This window comes from Pangasianodon hypophthalmus, chromosome 19 (assembly GCF_027358585.1).
Source record: "Pangasianodon hypophthalmus isolate fPanHyp1 chromosome 19, fPanHyp1.pri, whole genome shotgun sequence".
NCBI classification, from domain to species: Eukaryota; Metazoa; Chordata; class Actinopteri; order Siluriformes; family Pangasiidae; genus Pangasianodon; species Pangasianodon hypophthalmus.
The window spans coordinates 2,153,270-2,178,054 of NC_069728.1; the positions used below are offsets into that span (position 1 = coordinate 2,153,270).

At 40.4% G+C, this 24,785-nt stretch overlaps 1 protein-coding gene across 4 annotated transcripts; it reads left to right on the forward strand.

Annotated features, from left to right (window-relative positions):
- Nucleotides 1–2,454: 2,454 nt before the first annotated feature.
- Nucleotides 2,455–23,341, forward strand: ak9 (adenylate kinase 9). Of its 4 annotated transcripts, none has more exons than XM_053241942.1 (35): nt 2,455–2,687; nt 3,505–3,648; nt 4,472–4,535; nt 4,621–4,673; nt 4,777–4,873; nt 5,005–5,117; nt 5,335–5,502; nt 5,811–5,912; nt 6,439–6,513; nt 6,626–6,727; nt 6,820–6,959; nt 7,288–7,610; nt 8,086–8,216; nt 8,733–8,883; nt 9,118–9,229; nt 10,977–11,065; nt 11,451–11,645; nt 12,085–12,173; nt 12,252–12,452; nt 12,818–13,120; nt 14,719–14,840; nt 14,932–15,151; nt 15,327–15,389; nt 15,477–15,695; nt 15,842–16,060; nt 17,808–18,021; nt 18,175–18,376; nt 19,124–19,270; nt 19,485–19,702; nt 19,866–20,062; nt 20,460–20,629; nt 20,883–20,981; nt 21,057–21,159; nt 21,394–21,508; nt 21,686–23,341. In XM_053241942.1, the coding sequence occupies exons 2-35, from the start codon at nt 3,529–3,531 to the stop codon at nt 21,907–21,909; spliced, it is 5,160 nt and encodes a 1,719-aa protein (XP_053097917.1). In that variant the 5' UTR covers nt 2,455–2,687; nt 3,505–3,528; the 3' UTR covers nt 21,910–23,341. The 4 variants fall into 4 exon arrangements, with proteins under 4 accessions (XP_053097917.1, XP_026802636.3, XP_026802637.3 ...); XM_026946835.3 differs by lacking the exon at nt 2,455–2,687 and adding an exon at nt 3,032–3,174 and having other exon boundaries at nt 3,502–3,648; XM_026946836.3 differs by lacking the exon at nt 2,455–2,687 and adding an exon at nt 3,033–3,174.
- The last annotated feature ends 1,444 nt before the right edge of the window (nt 23,342–24,785 follow it).

The following is a 24,785-nucleotide window of genomic DNA, read 5'->3' on the forward strand; positions in this document are numbered from 1 at the left end:
TTACTTTTTGCTCACCTTAAAAGGGGCTGTAAAAGCACAAAAGATTAAATAAATCAGAGGTTTCACTGTGGATTACTAATGATTGGCTGCATGACTACGATCCCATCTGGACAGAGAGCTGGCACACGTGTAACAGTAACATCTCCATAATCCTCACATTTAGAATAAGAGTAAAGATGAACAAGTCAGTTCATAAGGACTAGATGAATTGAGTGAGCGTGTGTTAATTAATGGCAGGGACCCCTTTAATATTTAAATCTAAAACATTCTGTATTAAAGCATCTGTGAAGCTCCTTTAGATCAGATATGGCATGGCATCCACAGATCAGCAGTTTGAATTGTAAACTGATGAAGCTCCTTTAGATCAGATATGGCATGGCATCCACAGATCAGTAGTTTGAATTGTAAACTGATAGCCAGAGGCACTCATGTGAAAAATAATGTTGTCAGTGGCCATGCCCTGAAATGCAAACAGATAAGTTTTCAGCTAAAGTTCATCTTGCTCCCACTCAGACCAAGTGAAACTCGAAACCTTTTCACAGGGATATCTTTAATCTGCTCAGTCATTGTGAGTCATTCTTTTCACTGCAGTTGGTATTACTTAAATGCTCTGTCTGATGGGTTCATTTATGCAAATAAGATCCTTTACAGTTAACATTAGTCAATTTTAAGAATTAGATTTATGTGAAAAAGAAGGTCTATGTGTTGATTGATGCTAGAAATGCAGAATTAAGACAGATTAATATCTTATAGAGTGACAGTTTTTATTTTTCTAAATTGTCAGATGAACTTCAAGGCCCTTAATGTGATATAATGTGATAAGGCTTTATTCAGATCTTTACCATTTCACTATTTTTTTTCCTGGGTAGCTCCAGGGTTCGATCCTGAGCTCGGGTTACTGTGCTGAGTTTCTCCGTGGGTTTTCTCAGGGTTTCCTCTCACTGTCCAGAAACATGCAGGTAGATGGATTGCTATGCTAAATTGCCCCTAGGTGAGATTGTGTGTGCAGAGTGGCCTGTGATGGACTGGTGTTTCATCCGGGGTGAATTCTCACACCTTGCGGAAGATGAATGAATGAATAATTTTTTTTTCGGTGCAGTCAGGGCCAGCAAGTAGGCTACATACAGGGACCTGTAGCAACTACAAACAACTCTTAGAAAATGTAGAACCCTTAAAGGTTATATGTAGAACTTTACAGCAGAGTGTTTCCCTATTAGAGAGGGTTCAAAACCCTGTGTGTGTGTGTGTGTGTGTGTGTGTGTGTGTGATTATGGAAGCTGTAGTTTATCTGGCACGCATATGAAGTATTTTGAGACGTATTATTGCAGTGATTATGACTGGCAGTTTGGTGTGTTAATTTTGTATTAAACTTTGCAGGGATCAAATGCAGTCTCTAATTCTAGCCTACTTACAGTGCTTTAGTATTTAATAAGTGTTTATGCAGAATATTGGCTTTAATGGTTTATTACTTGCTGTGTTCAGGTCTTTGGTTTGTCTCTCTACGGAGCCCTATAACAGATGGGTGTAGAATATACAGAACCGCACAACAGAGGGTAGACCTTTTGCCCTTCATTTTCCCTTTATAAATACAGACTAAGAGTAGAGTAGATTTTGTAGATAATAAGAGTAGGTTTTGCCCTAGGTGATATGATATAAGCTTCATGCACTGGTATCTCCTGGGACCTCCTTATAGATTTTTTATTTATTTTTTTTTTACTTTATCACATAAGCAAAGAGACAGAAACTCTGACTTTGCCAATGTGTAATCCCACAGATCAAAACAAATGTTGGGGAATTTGCCATGGCATCCATAGGCCAAGCGTATGCGTGCGTATTCTGTTCCCTTTGCTGATTCACTGTGTTTTTGTGCGGGGGTCCAGTATGACGGCGTTGTGTACATTCATACGCGCTCTTTCCTGTGTTTGATGTGTCTGAGTTATGAGGTGCTATTAACTCATCCTAGAGAGTTGTTATTCCGTCTGTGGCCTGAGTAGAGTAATCATGCTAATGGAGAAAGCGGTTGAACATAGAACATCTGGAGACTTAAGCCTTAGCACTTCCTGTTTTCATTAGGATGATATGTGTGTCATTGTGTATGCATTATGTCTGAGTCTGTGTGTGTGTGTGTGTGTGTGTGTGTGCACTCTAATGGCCCAGTGAAACTTTCTTTGCGTCATTTGTAAGGATTCATCACTGGAATGCATTTATCACTGGCCTATTACACAGAATCACTCACCCTCGCCGTAATGTCTTTATTATTGAAGAAGTGAGAAAGCTCAGTGTGAGTAAGCTCAATTTGCATACACTAATCTGACTCAGGCTGGACGTCATAGCTGACATAAAAAAATGCCCACGATGTGTCAGAGCCACGATGTGTCAGAGCAGAGTAAATCTGAGTCAGTTTTATTTACTTTAAAGAGCAGTAGATGTGTCAGTCTCGGCTGAAGTGGTTGCTGGAAACACCTGTTGTCAGGGAGGAAAGGTTCCTAGGTGCTTTGTCACTATATCCTGTAATGCAGACTTGCCCCTTGACCCCTCTGTCCTTCCCTGGGCTGATGCTCAGGTGTGCAGGGACAGTACGTGGTGCTGCGGCTGTAAGGACTCTGCTGCCCCCTGCTGCTCACCTTCAGCACTGCAGGCTCGCGCGCGCGTCGCTACCTGCAGCTCCAGTTACGGCGCGAGACCAGGTGCGTCCTTTAGCGGGAAATAAACAGTTTATTGTGTTAAACTCAGACGCTTATCTGCAGCGACAGGCAGAAACTATAAGCACTCAGTTTCCGGTGTTTAAAAATAAACAAAAAGGGTTGAAAATGGCAAACTGAAACAAGATGATAGCACACATTAAAATAGAAAGACATGAAAACTGCTATCAGTGTGTAACAAACTGCCTTTTACCACAACACGTTTTTCACCTTGACATGCTTATTTAACAAATCAGTTTTAACACAGTGTTTTTGTTTGTTTGTTTGTTTACTCTCGCCTCTCATATCTGCGCACGCGCCTTGACCAAGGAGCGTTGCCATGGTGACACTGAAACATAGTGAGTGCAGGAAAGCTTTGCTAGCTGACAGGTGAGGAAATGGCTGCAACTTCTACAAGCTAACAACTGAACAAACAAACAAACAAGCAAACAAACCAGCTGAAATACACGAGCAGCAGGAGGCAGCCGGTGTGGTAAAGTTAGTTTTCTCTCTGACATTGGTTTGCCATTACATTCTCCGTGTCTGTAACATCCTCTCCACAGCACAAAGCTGGACTTAAAACATGCAGAATCTTTACATATCAACTTTATCAGCTCTATATATCAATTAAACAATTTAACCACTGGTCATTAGGACATCACACCCAATGTGAAATGTTCAAAATATCCCTTTCATGACACAAGGCTCTGTTTGTGGAATTTACATACTGTATGTTTTTAAAGTATATATAGTAGTGTAAATATAGGTAATATTGTAATTTCATTAAACTAGAGGCTTCAAACCAACTTTATTTCCTTAGCAGATTGTTTGAAGCGTTCCTTTCACCATGACATGCCACGCTCCTGATGCATGTGGCAGCCCCTGCTCTGACTGCTTGGTAGAGGATGAAGCTGACAGTGAATTTCTGCGTTTCAAGCCTACTTGCTTCATGATCCTTGGAAAACCAGTGAGTTTCAACATTCTGATTACCATAAAACGTGCGTCAGGACATTTCTACAAACAATCCTTTTATTAGACTGTTGCAGACTGAATTATTCGAATGTTTAACAACAGTTTTACTATTAGAAAATGTTATTTATGTTATTATTGTAGTTGTAACAGTACATTATTTGCCATGTACACTATATGGCCAAAAGTATGTGGACACCTGACCATCAAACCCACATGTGGTTCTTCCCCGAACTGATACCACAAATTTGGAAGCACACAATTGTATAGAAAGTCTCTGTATGCTGTAGCTTTACAGTTTCCCTTCACTGGAACTAAGAGGCTGAAACCTGTTCCAGCATGACGATGCCCCTGTGCACAAAGCGAGCTCCATGAAGACATGGTGTGTGAAGGTTGGAGTGGAAGAACTCGAGTGTCCTGCACAGAGCCCTGACCTCAACCCCACTGAACACCTTTGGGATGAACTGGAACACCGACTGAACCCCAGACCTCCTCACCAACATCAGCGCCTGATCTCACTAATGCTCTTGTAGCTGAATGAACACAAATCCCCACAGCCACGCTCCAACATCTAGTGGAAAGCTTCCCAGAAGAGTGGAGGTTATTATAACAGCAAAGGGGAATAAATGTGGAATGAGACGTTCAAAAAGCACATATGGGTTTGATGGTCAGGTATCCACTAATGTTTGGCCGCATAGTTTATTAAAAATTATTTGCCAACGATACTGTATTAAAGTTGCACTTGAACTGAATGTAAAAGTGAAAAAATGATTTCTTACGTAGTATACACTTGAAATATTGTCTGATATTTTCTTTTATAGGGCATTGGGAAGTCCACCCTTGCCAGGAAACTTGCCCAAACGTGGGGGTGTGTCCTTATTGATGGTACTGTTTGGTCTGTAATTTTAATCAGTCAGTCACTTCCATTTCTGTGCTGTTGTTTATTGTCTATTATTTTCTCTTTCTTCAGACACAGAGTTGCTCAGCAGTCACATTCGTGATGGTACAGAGCAAGGAAAAGAGGTGTGTATTTGTGTGCTTTGTTTATTTTCTTTATACAGTTAAAGTCATGTATTCAGAAGCACTTTTGTACCATAATGTACCGCATATGATGTCTGAATTTTAGCTTTCACCAATCCTGGCTGAAGGAAGGAGCATTCCAGAGGAGAGGATGATGATGTTAGTTCTGGAAAAGCTCAAAGCACCAGAGGTGGAAAACTATGGTAAGATGACCTAACGCAACTAAAGAAATTTATTGTGGTTGAAGAGATGGCCGATTTCACAGAGAGTCGAATATAGAGGCTGAGAACGCTACAATAACTGGTAATAACTTGTCCGTGTTGTGCTTGAGCAGGCTACGTTCTGTCATGCTTACCATCAATGTCTGAGGAATATCTGAAGATTCATGAGCAAATAGAATTGATAAAAAACCAAAAACACCCACCGGACATCATCATCAACATAAAGGTAAACTTCTTCCTTTTGTCTTCTTCTTGCTCCACAGTTGTGTATAAATTAATGCGTGATTTCAATCAGCACCAAAAGAATATGGAACTAAAACTGAATATGGACCAAAGGTTAAGAGCACCAGAGTTCACTGCACTGAACCCTGAGCAGCAATGGAAACATGCATTCTGCGTCTGTTTGAATAGTTTGGATGAGTGTTTGTTGTCTTTGTTTGTAGTGTGCAGATAAGGACCTGATCAACCGCCTTGCAGGCCAGAAGCAGCATCCTAACGGGCAGCAGTGGGACCCTGTGAAAAAGGTGTCACCTAGGAGCGAAGCAGAGGCAAAAGGTGAGGAAGAGGAGGAAGAGGAGGACGAGCAGGCGGTGCAGAAGGCGAAGGAAGAGGTAAAGCAATACGAATGAATGGACAAATGGATGTGAATACTAAGTGGTTGCAGATACAACCAATTGTGCTCAACAGTCATAATCATTATAACACAGGGCAGGAAAGGATGTGTTTATTAGTTTGTGTGTTTATTGTCTTCATATAGTTTAATCCATCGTCTCCTGACAACTGAATCCAACCAGCTGCACCATGTTTCATGCATAAAGGAGAGAGACTGAGACTTATACTCCGTCATGGTTGTATGTGTGCTTACGTGTGTGTGTGTGTGTGTGTGTGTGTGTGTGTGTGTGTGTGTGTGTGCGTGCAGAAGGACAAGATCAGTCACTTGGTGAGGGTAAAAGAGAATTACCCAGAAGAGGCCCATCGCAGGATTCGCCTTTATAAAGATACCATGCTCATGCCTTTGGAGGTGGGAAAACCTCAAGTTTGTCATATATTTATTGTCTGCGTAGCTACAGTGTTCTCAGAATTATCAACATCCTTTATAAAAATGTGCAAAAACTAATATATAATAATGAAAAATGTAATGTGTAGTATTTTGAGGTTAAATCTGTGGGTACACTGTTATTTTACATAACATAATATGTTTAGCAATCAAAATCTCTTTGAAGTTGTGCATTTTTTTTTTTTACAATTAATATTTGTAAAAATTCAGCCTTGGAAAGGGATCAAAAACTCCTTTATATTCTTATTTACACATGCTGTCTAACCTCTTCTGTTCTACACTATACTGTACATATGAATATTTATCCAAACACAGGTTTTCAGTAGGGCTTCAAATCTGAGACTAACATTTTAGGTTTTTTGTGCCTCATTTTAACCTGTCCAGATTTTGCAATCTTTTTATCCAGTACATACTATTAAAAAATTCCTGTGAGAATTATATTTCCTAGAGGAAAAGTCAGGACTTGACCGTGTGTGTTATGTGTGTGTAGGACTTCATGGCGTCTCACGACCCCCAGTATTTATTTGAGCTTGATGGAAACAAGGATCCAGAAGAGATTTTTGGGGTTGGTGACCACCATCACAATGAACTGTGCTGACTGATTCAGTAATTGGTAAAATTATGAATTTATGAAAATTAAGAATATGATTAATTTTCTCTTGTATGTGTGTGTATAGTGTCTTATAACCCGCCTAGACTCCATAGCTGTGAGGAGAGCAGCTGTACCTGTGCGCTTGCTGAGCACAGATGAGGAGGACCTGCCTGAGGAGATGGACACTGTAAGACGTAAACCCCTTTCTTTCTGATTACAAACAATGCCATGGACCGCTGCTTGTGTTTTACCTGCATATTCCCTGTCTTTCCCGCGTAGGAGGAGTTGTTGAACATGCTTTCCTCCAGCAAGACCATAGCACCAGGCTTCCAGTGGCAAAGGAGTCGCTGGGGCTGCACTTGCCCTGTTGCCCTCAAAGAAGGCAAAATTGTCAAAGGCAAACCTGAATTTTCTGTCAGGTCAGTGTACGAATGTGGACAATAAAAGAAAGCTGTGAAAAGCTGACCTGAGCATGCAGAACAGTATCAGTGATGCAAAACGTTGCTTGTCCTGTTGCTTGACAATCACAGCACAATGGGTGACTGTAACACTTTTCACCTTTTCTTCAGCACTACAGTTGCTTATCTGCTTTTTTGTGGTTATTGACATCAGTGAGTTCTCATAAGCGAAAACTTTACATCACTGAAAACTTGTACGTGTACGTGTGGAATCGGTGTTAGGTGTTAATTACAAATAAGTGTTTCCAATTACCATTTATGTTTTTTTGTTTCCCTACTATTCCACCAGCTTCCTGAATAAAATCTATGTCCTGTCCTCTCAAGAGGCTCTGCAGAAGTTCATGGTGAAGCCAAGATGGTACCTGCTGCCCCCCATGCCACGCTCACCCTGCAGAGTGTCTGTGATTGGGCCACCACAGTCAGGAAAGAGCACTCTGAGTGCGCTCTTGGCTGAGCATTACGGTGCAGTTGTGATAGACATGAAGAAGCTGGTGGAGGTGGTCATGGACAAAATCAGGCAAGAAAAGCTGGAGAAAGCACGTCAGGATGCAACGACTTCAGCCCTGGAAAAGGTCAAGGCCTGGATGCACAAGGATAATGTATATGAGTCTGGTGAGAGCTGACTGAGAAACTTTATTTAAAAATTCAATAATTCCCCAGAATAATTAGGGGAGAGTAGGTGTGACAAAAGTCAAACACCAATTTGACTTAATGAACTAAATGTTCAGCAGAGACATTTCTGTAGTGATTAAGGATATTGCAAGTAGAAATGTATTAGAGTGTCTTTCTCTGTGGTTGATGGAAAGACCAGTCTCATTGAGAAGCACCTTCGTTTCCAACCAGCGTAAAAACAAGCAAATGTAAAGCTAATGTTGTAAATTGAATTGGGGGAAATTACTGATCAGGTAACAAAAGCATGCTGTCTGATTTCATATTTTCTGTAAATGTGGCACACGGTGGCTTCACCCTCTTACAATGTTGGGCTGGATTACAGATCGGAAACACAGGTTCACTGTCATGACTTTTGTTTGTCACCTGAAACACGAATGATATGTAAGACATATTGTTGCCTTGCTTGTTGCTGTAGAAATGGAGGTGACAGAGGATCACCCGGACATTCAAGCTCTAGTGGAAGAAGCCATGAAAGAAGCAGAAAAGATGTCAATAGAGCAACCAGATGATATGTGTGCAGAGGTCGTGGAGAAATGGATCAGAGAGGTGTGGCCCTTGAACTGTGGTTACTTTGTGTAGCATAGAGATATGCAGTGTACTGGGAAATAATGTGTGTTTGTGATGTCTTATACTTTATTTTACAAGTTTATTCTTTATTATTTATTATATTATGTATGTTTAGTTTGTTATATTATAAGTTTATTATATTATATAATATGATAACTGTACATGATAATGTAACAAACTTCAAAGACAGGCAAGGAGGAGACGGGAACCGAGTGAACTCAAACGTAACGTTTTAATAATAAAGAGAACTCAAACATATCAGAAACACCAAACGTAACACAAACATAAAACACGCGTGCGTCTCTCTTCCTCCCTCAGGCGTTTCCAGCCGCCCCTTTATCACTCTCTCCCACTGATTAGACATCTCAGTGCCAGGTGTGCATCCTCACAGCCGGGTCCCTCCCTCCTCCTCGTCACAGATAACTATTTAACTACAGTCATACTGATGTAGTGTCACGTTCCTAATAGGAATGTAATCTGACTGTGGATTGTTAGATTCAGGCAGAAGATGCCGATGCTGAGTTTAAAAGGGGCTGGGTGCTCGACAACTATCCCACCACCAAAGCTCAGCTGGCAGCCATTCAGGAGCTGCGTCCTGACCTCATGCCTGATGTGGTGTTTTGTCTCAGAGACAGTGAGGGAGAAGGTGAGGTTGAGATTTTAACAGACACACACATACAAGCAGTGTTTGATCATTTGTTTCAGTTATGCATGTTCTTACTCATTGCATCCAACTTCAAGTGCTCTTAATGTGTTCACCACTGAGCTCAAAAGATTTATTTGTTTATTCAGCATTTGTTACTTATCTTGTTTAAGTGCAAGGTTTAGAGTTAAACAAGGCTAGGAGCCTTTAAAAAGCGCAACATGTTTTTTTTTATAGGACAGACAGTTCTGAGAAGGATTTATGAACAGAACAAGGAGGAGGTGGATGCAGTTGTACTAGCTCAGCTACAGGAGCAGAGACAGAAAGCAGCGGAAAGTCAAAACACTCAGTGAGTTACACAGATAAGAGTTAAACTTCTAGCTTTTGCACATATAGTTAATACAGTCAGGTTCATAAGTATTTGGACAGTGACACAATTTCTGTAATTTTGCCTCACAGAGGATTTGAAATGAATCGATCAACATATGATTGAAGTATAGACTTTCAGCTTTAATTCAATACTGAATTAACCGTTTAGGAATTACAGCCATTTTTTACAGAGTCTCTCCATTTTCACAGGCTCAAAATTAATTGGACAAACTGACATAATCATAAATATTAGGATTATTTTTAATACTTGGATGCAAATCCTTTGCAGTCAGTGACTGTCTGAAGTCTGGAACCCATGGACATCACCAAATGCTGAGTTTCCTCCCTTGAGTTGCTTTGCCAGGCCTTTTTACTGCAGCTGCCTTCAGTTGCTGCTTGTTTGTGGGTCTTTCTGCCTTCAGTTTTATCTTCAGTGAGTGAAAAGCTGCTCAATTGGGTTGAGGTTCATCGGACATTTACGAACATTTAATTTATTTACCTTAAGAATCTCTTGAGCTGCTTTCGCGGTGTGTTTTGGGTCATTATCCATCTGTACTGTGAGGCACTGTCCTATCAGTTTTGCAGCATTTGACTGAATCTGAGCAGAAAGTATCACTCTATACACTTCAGAATTCATCCTGCTACTTCTATCAGCAGTCACATCATCAATAAATACCAGTGACCCAGTTCCAGCCATACATACCCATGCCATGACACTGCCTCCACCATCTTTGACAGATGATGTGGTATGTTTTGGATCATGAGCCCTTCCTTTCCTTCTCCATACTCTTCTCTTTTCTCTTCAGGGTTTTTTTTAGAGTTTTTTTTTCTTTTTTTTTTCTTTTCTTTTTTTAATTTTTTTTTTTTTTTTTTTTTTAGCAAAGTCTAATCTGGCCTTTCTGGCCTTGAGTGTTACTAGTGGTTTGCATGAGTTTACTAGAGATAAATTGCCTGTATTTACATTCATGAAGGTGTCTCTTGATTGTAGACCTTGACAATGATTCTCCCACCTCCTTCAGAGTATTCTCGACTTGGCTAGATGTTGTGAAGCGGTTTTTCTTCACCAAGGAGAGAATTCTGCAATCATCCACTTTAGTTGTCTTCCGTGGTCTTGCAAGGCTTTTGGTGTTGCTGAGCTCACCAGTGCTTTCTTTTTAAGAATGTACCAAATTGTTGATTTGGCCACTCCTATATTTGCTGCTATCTCTCTGATGGGTCTGTTTTGTTTTTTCAGCCTAAAAAACAAAACAATAACAATAGTACCTGCTTAATAGGCCTCCTTCACTTGCATCAACACCTCTTTGTACTGCATGTTGAGAGTTCCGATGAACAGCTACCAAATGCAAATGCAACACTTGGAATCAACTCCAGATCTTTTATCTCCTTAATTTGTCATGAAATAAAGAGAAATAGGCCACAGCTGGCCATGAAACTGCTGTCCAATTACTTTTGAGCCTGTGAAAATGGAGGGACTCTGTAAAAGTGGCTGTAATTCCTAAATGATTAATGCCGTATTTTTGCAAAATCACATCTTGATTGCTTCAGTTCAAATCCATTGTGGTAGTGTACAGAGGCGAAATTATGAAAATTGTGTCACTGTCCAAATACTTATGAACCTGACTGTAGATATACTGTAGAGATACAGTGAGACATTGCTTCCTATAGAGTTTGCATGAATACTGTGTAAGGTCCAGTGTCACATCCTGTATTTTCTGTACTACATTCAGGCAGCAGGTGCTGGACTCGGAAGAGGACCCCGAGACCGGCAATGTTCTTTCCACACTGGAGCTGGTGCCTGAGGAGCCTGATGTTACTGGTACTGCAGCTTCACTACTGTGTCATTTTGTCAGCTTAGCCGTCGATGGCACAAATACTGTAGGTTCATGTAACCAATCCAAGTGGCTCATTGCACATAAATCAGTACAATTTATTCCGAGTACAATACATATACAGCATTTTAGATTTGATGGAAAATCTTTCTGACTGGTTAGCTTTTATAGCAGGGGCCTTGAGCCTTTGATTCAGTAGCAATAACTGGGTGTAAGATGCCTGTAATATCTTCACATTTCATATCTAGACAATAAATGTCAGATATGTATTAGGGTGAAAGGTGTAATAATGTGTACTAGAGTTCATGTCATGTTCTGTCTGGTGAAATTATTGAGGTGTGTGTGTGTGTGTGTGTGTGTGTGTGTGTGTAGAGGTGATGTTGCCTAGTACATGGGAACAGGGCTTTCCTCCTGGCCCAGCGATGGAAATGTACCAGCTGCAGCTACAGAAGTTTATACAGGACTGGAACAGCATGGAGTCTGCCATCACCTGCAGCCATGTTATACTGGAGATTGCCAACCAAACCCCTCAGCTTCTGCTCCAGGAGATGATTGACCAAATGGAGCGTATGTGACTTTCTCTCTCTTGTTTGAACTTGGCTACATTAAAAGCCAGTTCACACCAGGCGTGTTTTTAAAGGGTGCCTCTCCAACTTACGCTTTAGTTTTAACAAGCGTTTCCAGTGGACATCCGCGTTAGTGACAACAAACCCACATCACTCAGGCCCTTTTTTGATACATGATGTCTTTCTTTTTTAATCTCACTCACATGTATAAATGAAAAGTAAACACCATAGAAATCCAATAAAATAACGCAATCACACTGTCTGTACACTGTGAAGTTAAAACGAAGTGTGCTGTTATGCCGATAGCGTGTGTGAAATGTGAGCGATGCCGTTTGAATGGTCGTGCCGTGCTGCACATGCAGTGAGTTTTTGCATGTCGCAGAATGTATTACTATTAAAATCATTGATTCCATTTTTCCTTTTTTATTTCTATGATTTAGGACCATTTAAGTACAAGGCCCAAGAGATGTCCAGCATGGAGCCGGATAAAGAGGAGGAGGATGTGCAGAAGGATGAAGATGAAGCAGAGGTTGGTCCAGTCTAAACCAATGTTCGTATGTAGTGTGTTTTCCTACATCACTTACAAACTATTTTCATCCATCTCTAGGAAAGCAGCAATAAAAGGTGGCTTGGGGAAACTGACAAGTACTGCCCAGTTGTGCTGAGGGAGAAGGGCACTTTGGTGACCTGCACAAATGACATTGCTGCAAAATACAGAGAGAAGGTCTACTACTTTTCCAGCAGCACAGCATGGGAGAAGTTCATGCAGACACCAGAGCTCTATGCCCCAACTACTCAGCTACTTAAAGTAGGAGAAGCTGAGCAGTAAATAATGTTAAAAATTGTTCTTATTGACTGAAAACTATACTATATGCCATTACAACAATTTAAAATATAAGCAACGTAATTTTCAAATTGAGATGTATTTCAATTTATTACAAGGACTTTTCAAAGAATTTGTTTTGAATTTAGATTTAGTGCACTTGAAAAACTGTGGTAACACTTTTTTTAAATTAATTTTTAATATTAAATTTAGACCCCACTATATAAAATTCAGTACTCTATTGTAATCCTCATTGCATATGACATTCCAATCTTCTTTAATACCACTGATGATCTATAATCATTTGACGACAGGAACATCCCTCACCTCATGCGTTTTCATCTCCCCAGCCTCCTGCCCTGCGTATTTTCCTGCTCGGAGTGCGTGGTTCAGGAAAAACCACCCACGGCCACTGGCTGGCGCAGCAGCTGGGTCTCTTTCATTTACAGTTCCGTGAACGGCTGCAAGAGCTGATTCTGGCCAAGACTCAGACCCGCGTGCCCTACGCTGATGACGTAGAGCCGCCTGAAGAGCCACCCAGTGAGCTGCAGAGTCTGCTGCAGGCAGGTCCCCAATCCACAGCTTCTCCTGTCGAGCCAGAGGATGAGTTGAGCCAACAGGAAATCCTTACCAATGATAAAGACCACACAGAGGTAGGCATGGAGAAGATTCCATGGCTGATTGTAAAAGCGAAAATCAGGCTGGCACTTAACATGAGAAAAACACTCTCTCTCTTTCCCTCTCTCTCAACACAAATATGAAAAGGATTTTCCAAACAGCTAATATTTTACAAGTATTTTACTCTGAATACTTGTGTGAAGAAAGTGTTTTAACATTCTTCTAATTGTATTGTAAACCTGACCATTCTTCAGTGATGGCTAATTTACTTTTGAACTTTATTTCTCCCTTAATATGTATTTTTTTTGTACATAAGTTAGGGTATCTACATTATTTCCATAAGGACTCATTGATCATTATGGCCAAACAATTCAATTTTTGTTTCATTCAGAGAAGACTCCCCCAAAAGGCTGGTGATCACCTACAAACACCTACGGCTTTTTATTGCCGGTCTTGGAGTAGGGCTTTTTCTTTGCATGACAGCGTTTCAGGCCATGGTGATGTAGAACTTTCTTAATGATGGATGTACATATTTTGTAAAGTACATATTTGGTACCTGATGTCTCCAACTCTTTCGCCTGTTCCTTTGTTGCTGTCTTGGGGTTCAGTTAAACCTTTCGGACCAAAGTTTTTTCTTCCCTGGGAGTCAATTTGTGGGTTCGTCCTGAGTGATGCAGTGTCTGTGCGGTCCGAAGATTTTTACCTTTGTATACAATTGTTTGTACAGATGCTCATAATACCGTCAGTTGTTTGGAAATTGCTCCTGTGGAGGAACTGGATTTGTGGAGGTCCACCTTTATTTTGTAGTAGTAATTCTGAAAACCTTGATGATTAATGGAGAAAAAAGGCATGTCAGTGAGCCGATAAGAAAATATGAAGGACATTTTTATTATACTGATGGTAGCATCTTCTGGAAAGTAATGGCCAAGCTCCAGGACACAGATAGACGTTCCTCATGATTGCATTTCAGTGTGGCACAGTTTCCTCTCACAGACGAATATGCAGTTGAAAGTACAGCTCACTGACACACATTAAGTGTTTAACTCTTAAAAATCAAGCTCCTGCTGGTTGTTTTTCACTAAAGAAATCAAGTGACATAATAGTAATGCAAGGACAGTTTTGCGTGTCAGTGTGGAACATTCGTTGCATGTCGTTTGTGTATTTTATGTATATGATTGTGCACCTCTGTGATTGCCTTTCAATCTCACACGAAATCTCTCCATAGGTAGGAGCATGAGTGTGAAATGGATTTATTTACTTTATTTACTTATTTTCTTTCTCTGGCCCTAATTCTGCCTTTTAGCTAGAATTTTAACTGTTTTATCTCTCATATGAATGTGCATTTTTATATATATATGAATGTTTTGATAAATGTTTTGTATTTCATCTCTGTTTGTGTAAACTGTTTGTGAATTTCATATTACTATTTCTTGTTTATTCCTTTATGTAAAGCACCCTGAGGTTTTATCAGAATGGAATGGTGCTGTGTAAATAAAAGAAATTATTATTTCTCGCTGATAATATACATTTTTGTGTGTAAGTAGCAATGGGTCGGTTCTAGTAGTTTGAATTTTGTGTCTTTTGTGTATGAAGACCAGAAGTGCATTGTTTTTGTGCACGTGTTGTTCTGTAGGAGACTCCAGCACTGACAGATGAAGAGGAACTCATAAAGTCATATCTATCTGATGGACAGCCATTGCCACACAATATCCTAGAGAAGGTTCTGCTGCAGTTCTGGCATCAAGAGCCGTACAAGTAAAGGCTTATCCATGCATTATTCAAATTCAGAATATATATATTTTCAAAATATTCCATTTCTTTCACTGCCTTTCTGTGGTTTTCGTAGATCAACAGGCTTTATTCTCGAAGGTTTTCCTCAGCATTCAGAGGAGGTGTCCTTTCTTTTGGAGCACCACTTATACCCAGATACCGCTTTAGTTATGTCTGTAGAGGTGTCAGAAGTGGTGAAGTGTCTGCTGCCCCCACGGCTTGACAGATGGAGGGAGAGATGCACACGAAGGAGAGGGCAGATGCAGTTACTTAAAGAGCTACGCAGCAAAATTAGGGTGAGGAAGAAAAGATAAAAAAAAGATTCATCACATTTCTGTACAAGGGCTGAAAATCGTGTTTTCATAGCACAAAAGTGTTCTTGGAAAATGATGACTCGAGTATCACAAATTCATTATCGAACACATGGTTAAGGATCGTCATTAGCATTCTATTAACCATTCTATTAACCAGGAGGAGGCCATTGCCCAAAGAAGAGCTGAACTTTTGTCCGAATACGCACCCAAAACACCCAGAGTAAGACATAACTATAGTTCTCATAGCTAACACTGTAGTGCACACAGATAGAGCCTCAATATGACCTTGCTGTCCTTTTTCATTTAGGAAAAGGATGATGAAGAAGAGGAGGTGCAGGAAGATGAAGGAGATGAAGAGCAGCTGAACTGGGAGCAAGAGCTGGAAGACAGGCTGCTGGAGGAGTTTCCCCAGGAGGAGGAAGAGGACGGAGAGGAAGAAGAGTCCGAGGCCAGTGCAAAGGATCGGATAGGAGCAGAGATCAGTGAGAGGTTTGACAAGGATGACAGCAGCCTCACCATGATAATGGTAAACATAGTTTGGGAATTGAGCAAAATGATATCAATAGAAATCAAATCAATATAAAATAATCTCTGTTTTAACAAGATACAGAACAAGACACATGTAAAATGAACTAGGTCACTAATATTGATGTTTTATCCCCTGTCATTCAGGAGCTTCTGGCTGAACACCGGATTCCTCACCTGACAGTCAATGCTGGCCGGAAGCCTCACATTGTGCGCTCCCAGCTACTAAACCAATTCAAGCCCCTGGTGGAGAACAGGGAAGCTCTATTTCAAAGGTGTCATCCCATCAGCTATGCCATTGCTCAGAAACTCCTGCACTGCTCTTACAAGTACTACAGTGCCTTTGGGTGTTGGGATCCTATCCGGGTTAGTGATGGACTGGAGTGGTATAATTTATGCTCCTCTATTTCAACGCTTGAGTTTGCTTTGGCATCATCACTACAAAATGATGATGATGATGATGATGATAAGTACAAAATGTAGAGTTACCTAAAATGGCCTGATACATCATAAATCCAGTTGTGAATTCTGATTGTTTTGGTTACAGGCTTCTTGCTTGAGTACTTGACTTCACAGGCTCATGAACAAAAGCCTATTATATGGTTGGGGTACTTCATTAGAAATGTTAAAAATGAACAGGTTTTGTAGTAAAATATCAAATTAGTTAACCTTAAAAAAAGATGCATTCATACGGCCAATCAACCCGCGTTCCGAGTTGGTGAAATATTTACACTGGGAAACATTTACTCTGTTTACGCAGATTCTTAAACTCATTTTTGTGTGCACCCCTTTCAGATTATTAAAATTACCTGTGTGTAGTTCACACCTCCAAGGTTCTTGAGTAGAAGCATCCAGATGGGAGTCAATAGCATCTAGACCACCGGCTTCGAACACAAGCACTTGTCTTGTGTCTTAAGCCATTTCAGTACTCATGAAATGGATTGAGAGCTGTGATTTGGATCCGTATGTTCACCTATTTCCTTTTCCAAAGTCCGAGTGATGTGTGTTGGAATGATTGGACTGATTTACACAACAATAGTGTTCAATGTACATCACACACCCACTGACTCTAAAAAAAAATAGCTTGGTGAACCATCTAAATAAGGAGAACAATGAAGATTTTCATTGAAGAGCCTTCTTTCAACTGTGGAGGATTCCTCACCGTTATATTCACCCAAACTTGTATTTAATTGAGCAAACACCAAGACAGGTTCAATTTAAAAAAATAAATTATAATTTTCCCAGAAGTGATGAAATAAAAACTAAAAATGAGAATATCTCCATCTATTTTATCTTTTATCCATTTTTTAATCAATTTTTTCCAGATACATTATTTCTTTAGCGATCATAGCACAAAGGGACAGGTACATGAAAGCTCTGAAACACCAATTTTGATTTTAGGGGCACTTAATCAGGGGATAGCTGTCAACTGCAATACGATGTAACATATTGCTGCATGAATAGTCCTAGTTTTAATGATCATGTTAATCACTGCAAATTTGGTTTAATGTAATAATATAGCTCTCACCTTAATTATGCTGCAGCTTATAAAATAACACGCGATCCAGCACATCTGATTTTTTTTTCACAATGAGATAGAATTTTAGTGACAGAAAACATGAAGGCATGGGTGAAAATGCTATAATTACTGTCGCAAGCTACAGCAAGTGACAGGTCCCAGAAATACTTATTTTACAGTGAGGGAAATTAAGAATTCAGACACTCTTGTTTTTTGTTATTTAATAGACTTCCAGTGCATATATACACTTCAAATTGACACACATGATGTTTTTTGACTTTGTACTTCTAAGTATGCACAAAGAAAATATGTATTTAGTAGCATAAAGAATGATATGTTTAAAAAAAACTGATAGGGGAAAAAAGTATTCAGACGCAATATTAAAAATGTGTATATGGTTACATATAAATATTACACCAAAATAAGTTAAGTTTCTAGATACAAATGCATAAGGACGTAACCAAATATATTAGAATTAAGAAAATACGTTTATTCATGTCCTTCACAAATACAGTATGTGTACAAAGCATAGTGCATAATGCAAGAAAATGACTCTCATTTCCTTTTTTTTTTTTTTTTTTGATGGATGTATAGTATGCAGAGGGAGATCTGATCCAGCATATGCAGGACCCCCTTAATACTAGCTTCCCTGTCCTCTTCCACAACTTCATTTACTTCTTTGCCTCCGAGGAGACACGCAACACCTTCATGATCAACCCTATCAAATACCTCCGTCAGCCCAAGCCCAACCCGTCCCTGCCCATCAAACTTGCCATCATTGGTAGTCCAAAATCTGGAAAAACCTCAGGTCAGTGACCATTGCTTTGATATAACTTTATGAAAAATTATAAGGCTAATAATTTTATGCAACATTATAAGGCTTTACAAGTACACCTACAACACAAACTAACAAAAGCTGTTTTTCTGATTTCTGTATGTTCGTGTATGTTGTGTGGGGTAGTTGCTCGCATGTTTGCCCGTGAATATGGACTGGCACACTTATCCATCGGCGGCGTAATGCGGACAGTGCTCAGTGTCCAGGACAAGACAGAGCTCGCTGCGGAGATGCTGAAGTACCTGAGCCAGGGCTTGACTGTGCCTGATGAACTGGCTGTTCAGTGCCTAGAAGTGGTCTTGCTGAACTTAGTCTGCAGCACACGAGGGTAATGAACCACTTCACTCACAAGTCTGTGTACAGTAGGGTGTTGTTTCTGGAGAAACCAGATCTAGAGAGGACAATACCTTTTGAATCATGATCCATACTGATTGTGTCTTGTCATATTTTTATTACTATTACGTTACTATTTCTAGTGACCAGAAGGTTGTCATTTAAAATTCCAAACCTGCGGACTGCCATTTTTGGGCGCTCGAGCAAGGCACTTAACTCTCAGTTACTGCAGGGTCCATGTCCAGATTTCTGTAAAAGTGCTTTTATGACTGTGTCTATTGTTCAAAGCACTATACAAATAAAACAGAATTTAATGGCAGACTCTATAGACAGACCCCAGCATCATTGCAAACCTTTACAAACCTCCAGTTTCCCCATGGGGGAGTGCAAAAATCTAATTAGCATGTTGTAGAAGAATCAGACCGTGTGAAATTTAAAGCAGTGAAAGCATTCGTTAGGCGCTAAGTCACGGTACTTGTCCACTTGCAACTTCAAAGTCTGTCTTTATGCAGATGAGTGGCGCAATGCTTTTAGCCGTCAGATGAGGTCATTATAAAGGGAAAGATTCATTATAACCAAATCCAAGTAAATACCATAGAAATGCTCGGTGATGCCATGCGGTGGCATACAGCCACAAAATGTGCAAGTGGACATGTAGGCAACAATCTGAAGTTTAAGCAGGGTAGATATAACACTTACGCTGTCTTGAACTGAAAAGGTGCTTGTTTGATCTTCAACCCAGGTATGTGCTGGATGGATTTCCCATGACCAAAAGACAGGCTGACCTGATGGCAGCTCGCCGCATTATTCCTATTCTCGTGATCGAGCTGCAGCTAGACACAGATGAAATGCTGAGGAGAGGCATGAAAGATAAGATGAAACCAAACAGGTCTGAGTCATTATCAGAATTATCGTGTTTACTCCTATATGTGATTGTGTGTAGTATATGTTGCACCATGGGCCTGAAATAAATATTTAGTTGAATTAACTTGACTCTAATTGGTCCAGACGTGATGCTTTTCAATCAGTGAGTAAAGAAATGAATATAAAAAGTGCAATCTCTGTTAAATGTAGTAATGCTCTCATCCTCCTCCCTTTTAAAGGCCATACCCGATGCACGACAGCACTCAGTTCCTGGACATCCGGATTTCGTGCTTTAAGCGTGAAGTGGAGGCGCTCAGGAAACACTTCCATCAGCAGTACCAAAACTGGGTTCCAGTTGATGCACACAAAAGCAGTTGGTGGGTATGGCATCGGGTTCTGGATGAAGCCCAGATCAGTATGCGGCACATCCACAAATACCTGAAGAGAATTCGTAAAGGTGAGAGCCCAAGAAAAATGTGCGGATAAACTTCTTCCCATACTTATCTACGTGCGTACACATACCTATTCAGAATCCTTTTACCTTGAATACCTTGAGTTTTTACCACCCATTCCCTCCCTATGTTTCAGTCAGCACACTGATAATATGCGTCTTCTCTCAGGCCAGGCTGCCAGCATACAGCGTCTGTGTATTACTCCGTGTGAGCTTCAGTCTCGGCTGGGCGAGTTCAGCCATTATTGTCCTGTGAGCTTGGCTCTCCATAAACACTTGGTTGACTGCTCCCTTGACACTTCCCTGGAGTTGGCTGCAGAGTTCAGGAGACGCTACTACAAAATGGCATCCAGGGAGTATCTTGAGGTGAAAAAATCGAATCTGAAAAGTTTTAAATCTGAAATATTTATACTGATAATGTAATGTCAGGAAGCACAAATCAGGGAAACTATTTTGATTATTCGATAAACTACTGAAAGCTAGGCATAACCCTCCAAACAAATCGATTTTAAAATATACTATACCTAACCTAAGCACTGCTGCTGTAGTATTATACAACATTTTATGTTATCATCTTTGTGAAGCTGAATTGGTAGATACTGTGATGTACAGAAAAACATGATAACAGTAAGGTTATGATAACAGTAAGCTTTTTTGTTTTTTTTACAGTACATACAGTACACACTTACAAAACGTCAGATTTTCTACATGTACAGTAGTAATCTATAAGACCGTCATTTTTTCCAACTCTCCACTACTACAGAAGTTTCTTGAGGCACCAGAGCAGTTTGTGGCTCCAAATTGCCCTCATAAGTTGCCCCCTGCGCAGCTTCTTCCCCGTAAGCTGAGTGCAGGCCAGGTGAAGAGTCGCTTCCCTCAGCAGGTGGAGCTAAAAGGCTACTGTCCAGTCACATACCTAGAAGGCCAGCAGAGGTAAAGCATTTACACAACATTTTAGACATAAGTTTAAAATTCTGAGCTTTGTGTCCAAGTGCACATATAGTTTTCACTTTATTTACTATTGCTGCTTGTACTATATAGGCACTTAACACACCAATGCCGATAATGAACACACATAAACATAAGTAACCAAGTCAAGCGCATGACATCCTGAAATTTGAGAGAAGTTTATGAAGTGTTATCCGAAGGCAATCAGAATGTATACTTTTTTTTCCTTTATGTGAAGGTATGAGGCTCTGGTTCGTGGCAGCGTGAACTTTGCAGTGGAATACCAGGAGAAGATCTACATTTTTGAGACAGAAGAGAAACAACACAAGTTTCTACGGTGAGTAATAACAGCTGTTAGAAAAGCCCCAGCATCTCTTACCCAGTGTAACTGACGAATTGCGCCTGTGCCCAGATCACCTGAGACTTACTGCAACCAGAAACTCCCTCATAAACTTCCACCAATGGGAGACCCGATACAACTGACCTCTTTGCCGATACTGGGTTATTTGGAACAGGTACGAGAGAAATACGAGGCACTGGCATTTTTTCACTAAATGTTTACTAGAAATCAGATTACTGTATGTTGTATACCAGTTATTTTATTAGTTATTTTACCATTATTTTACAAAGTGAGGCTTATAAACCTTTTCTGGAGTTAAAAAAGTGACAGTTTTGGGGCTATGTGGGTCTCAGCCATGCTTTGATTTAAATCAATATCAACTCCCATTTGTGTGCATTCTCCATCCAAGGGAGTAGCCAAAGCCATCATTAAAGGCATGACAGAGTTGGGCAACATCAAGCCGAAGTTCCCGTACCTCAGCATGAAGAGATCTGCTATATACTACCTGGTCTTACATCTTAAAGGTGATGATTAATTTTAGATTTTTAGATATTTTGATTTTCAGTGGAAATGAGGCAGAAACTATTGCTATGCCAAATGTGAAGTCTTTGTCTGTTCTTTTTAATTACCCTCAACAAGTACATAGTTCTCAACATTTTAAACTCTTGTTAAATCAAATACTTTTCCTGTCTTCTACACAGCATATAACAGCACATCGACCTACACTCAGAAGAAGTACAAGAAGAAGCTGGTTCAGTATGAGGATGACTGTAAACTCATCTCCTACCTGAGTTCCACTTTGACCCAGAAGTACAAGCCCCCTCATGAACTTCCCATAGATTTTAAACATAAGCTTCACAGGTTTCTTGCCTTGAAGGACTCCACTAAAACTGCATCAGGACTGATGCAGCTTGGAGGGAATTAATATGACATCTGAAATTAATATAGAGTGGAAAAGCTCATTCCAGTTTAATGTGCAACTTATTCAACTCAAAACCTTGAAATAGACAAGTGACAGTAAAATATTAAAAATAAAATTAGTTAATATATTCACACCATGTGTGCTTTTGTTGGTAACATATTGTATGTGTGGTGGCCAAATTTTGACATTTTCTACTGAGTTCATCTCTTTTGCATGCATCTCAGTCACAAGCAGAATTTTAACATCTGCTGACTGCAAAAAGTGAAAATTGCATTTCCACTGAAAAACATTGTGGATACCTCAAAATTTATAACCTTATCTACTTAAAGAAAAACATTACTGCTACATTTTTCCCAGGTCAGGTGACCAAAGTAAAAGAACTAGAGCCTCGTCATCATCTCTTTACTCAACTGAGCTCTTGTTCATGCTAACATCAGTGGGGAAATCGCAACTTAATTCACTCAGTTTTGTTGGTTAAATTTCTTGTTATCAGTGTATTTTATTAGGTCATTTCAACTTTTAAAAATTTTGTCCACTGTCATTTGTACAGTGTGTAAGCACTCTTCTCAGTTTTATTTGTGAGAAGTGTAAAAGTCCTCATGCAGCCATTGGGTCAAATTGATCTGTTTAACATTTTTAATAAAAGAAAAAATATAGAACAAATAAGTTTTTCCAACTGAAACTCGGTGGCTTTGGCTTATTTTCTGTGAGGAACGTGTACAAGAAAAAAAATCCTCATGTCAACTTGAGCCGAGAGTAATGAAGGATTGAAAAGAATAATTAAAAACAGACAGGTCATGATAAAAAATGAAACTAAAACATGAGTTTATGTCAAAGACACAAGGTACGGCACTTGTGACTCCTCATATTCAGAAGAGAGAATAAGTCCTAAGGTTCTGAGCATCTGCAGCCAAAGGACACTACAACACCTTCTACACTGGAGGAAGTACATTTGTAATGCACACTGTAAGATTGTGTTCATGTGCTGTGTTTTTCCAGTACTCAAGTTTATTATTCTAGTTCATCTGGTGTAGACATGAAAGCCACGCACACTGTTCTGTTATTAAACACAATAGTTATCAGTAGTCATGACAACCTTGTTTCACTTACATTTTACATGAAAAACATGATTTATGTTATCAATGTGTTGATTACATTGATTCATTACTTACATCACACATAGTAGAGGTAAATAGAGACCATATTGTGTAATTTTTGTCATGGGAGCAAAGAGTGAGGGCTGCACGAGGGGCAGGCAGAGACAGCGAACCCCTAAATCCGGCACCAGAGCCCTCACAGTGGGGCAAATGAGTGATAATTCAGTGGCATAGTCGCAAAGACAAAGCTAACACTAAGGTTAGGGAGCACCACTCATTCTCATTCACCAGCCAAACTGGTTTCCTCTCCTCAGTGAAGCAGCTACTGAGAAGCCTGTTGAAAGAGCTCTGGTTATAGCAGACTCTTTTGTACAGCACATGAAATTAGCTAGACCTTTAGCGGCACCAGCAGCTTTAGTTGTATACCAGGAGCCTGGGTACCGACATAGCAGGTAATCTCAGGGTTTTAGGAAAGCATAGGTTCTCTAAGATAGTTATTCATGTAGGAGCTAATAATATGCACCTTGTGCAATCTGAAGTTACTAAGAGTAACTTTGTAGATGTGTGTAAATTAGTGAAGGTGATGTCCGATGCTGTAATATGCTTGGGCCCTTCCCAATGCGGCGTGGCGATGTTGCTTACAGCAAGTTATGGTCGCTGAACTGCTGGATGTCCGGGTGGTGCTCTGACAACAATGTGGGCTTTATAGATAATTGGAGCATTTTTGAGGGCAAGGCTGGCCTTTTTAGGGCGGGACGATGTCCATCCCACTCGGGAAGGTGCTTCTGTCATTTCTTGCAGCATAGCACATAGTCTCAGAACAGGCCTGTCGGTGACAATCCAGGGCCAAGGCCAGGGAGCAGACAAACAGGCTAAACCGACCGTCTGCTAGCTGTCATCACTCAGGTTCCCCCATACTGAGACTGTGTTTGTTTCCCAGGCTAGAGAAAAATGTATCATCTCTAATATATAATTTCCATGCCAATGGGGAAATGAATTTGCTTTTACAGTGGTTAAAGGAAAGACTGTCTGCTTGATATGTCACCAGGCTTTAGAGTTGTAGAAAAGGGTTAATTTGGAGCGTCATCACACCACTTACCATCTGAAATTCAAGGACTCATTCCCACCCAAGAGTGAAATAAGAGAGAAAAGAATTCAATAGTTCAAATTTGCTTTAAAAGCCCAGCAGTCACTTTTAACAAAACCCACCGAGAGAGCTAAAGCTGCTGCTGAGGCTTCATCCAGTGTTAGCCATCCCCTGGACAAGCACCAGAAGCCAATGGTGAGTTTTTAAAAGAAGCGACGACTGTCATCACTGACACGTTATTCACGGACTTTAGAAACAAAGAAGAAGACACAAAAATTAACAATGTGCTCCCTGGTCCAGCAACTGTAATGGGAAGTGCGGAGTTGCTATCCGAGGACATTTCTGATGAGATTCTCAAGTTTTTTACAAATAAAAATCAAGTCCAAGTACCGCACACGTCTGACACCTGAACAGCTGCATTAGTGAAGTGAAGTGACTTGTGGCCAAGTATGGTGACCCATACTAGGAATTTGTGCTCTGCATTTAACCGATCCATGTGCACACACACAGTAGTGAACACACACACTCACACACCGTGAACACACCCGGAGCAGTGGGCAGCCTTTTTTGCTGCGGCGCCCGGGGAGCAGTTGGGGGTTTGGTGCCTTGCTCAAGGGTCTCACCTCAGTCGTGGTATTGAGGGTGGGAGAGAGCGCTGGTCATTCGCTCCCCCCACCTACAATCCCTGCCGGACC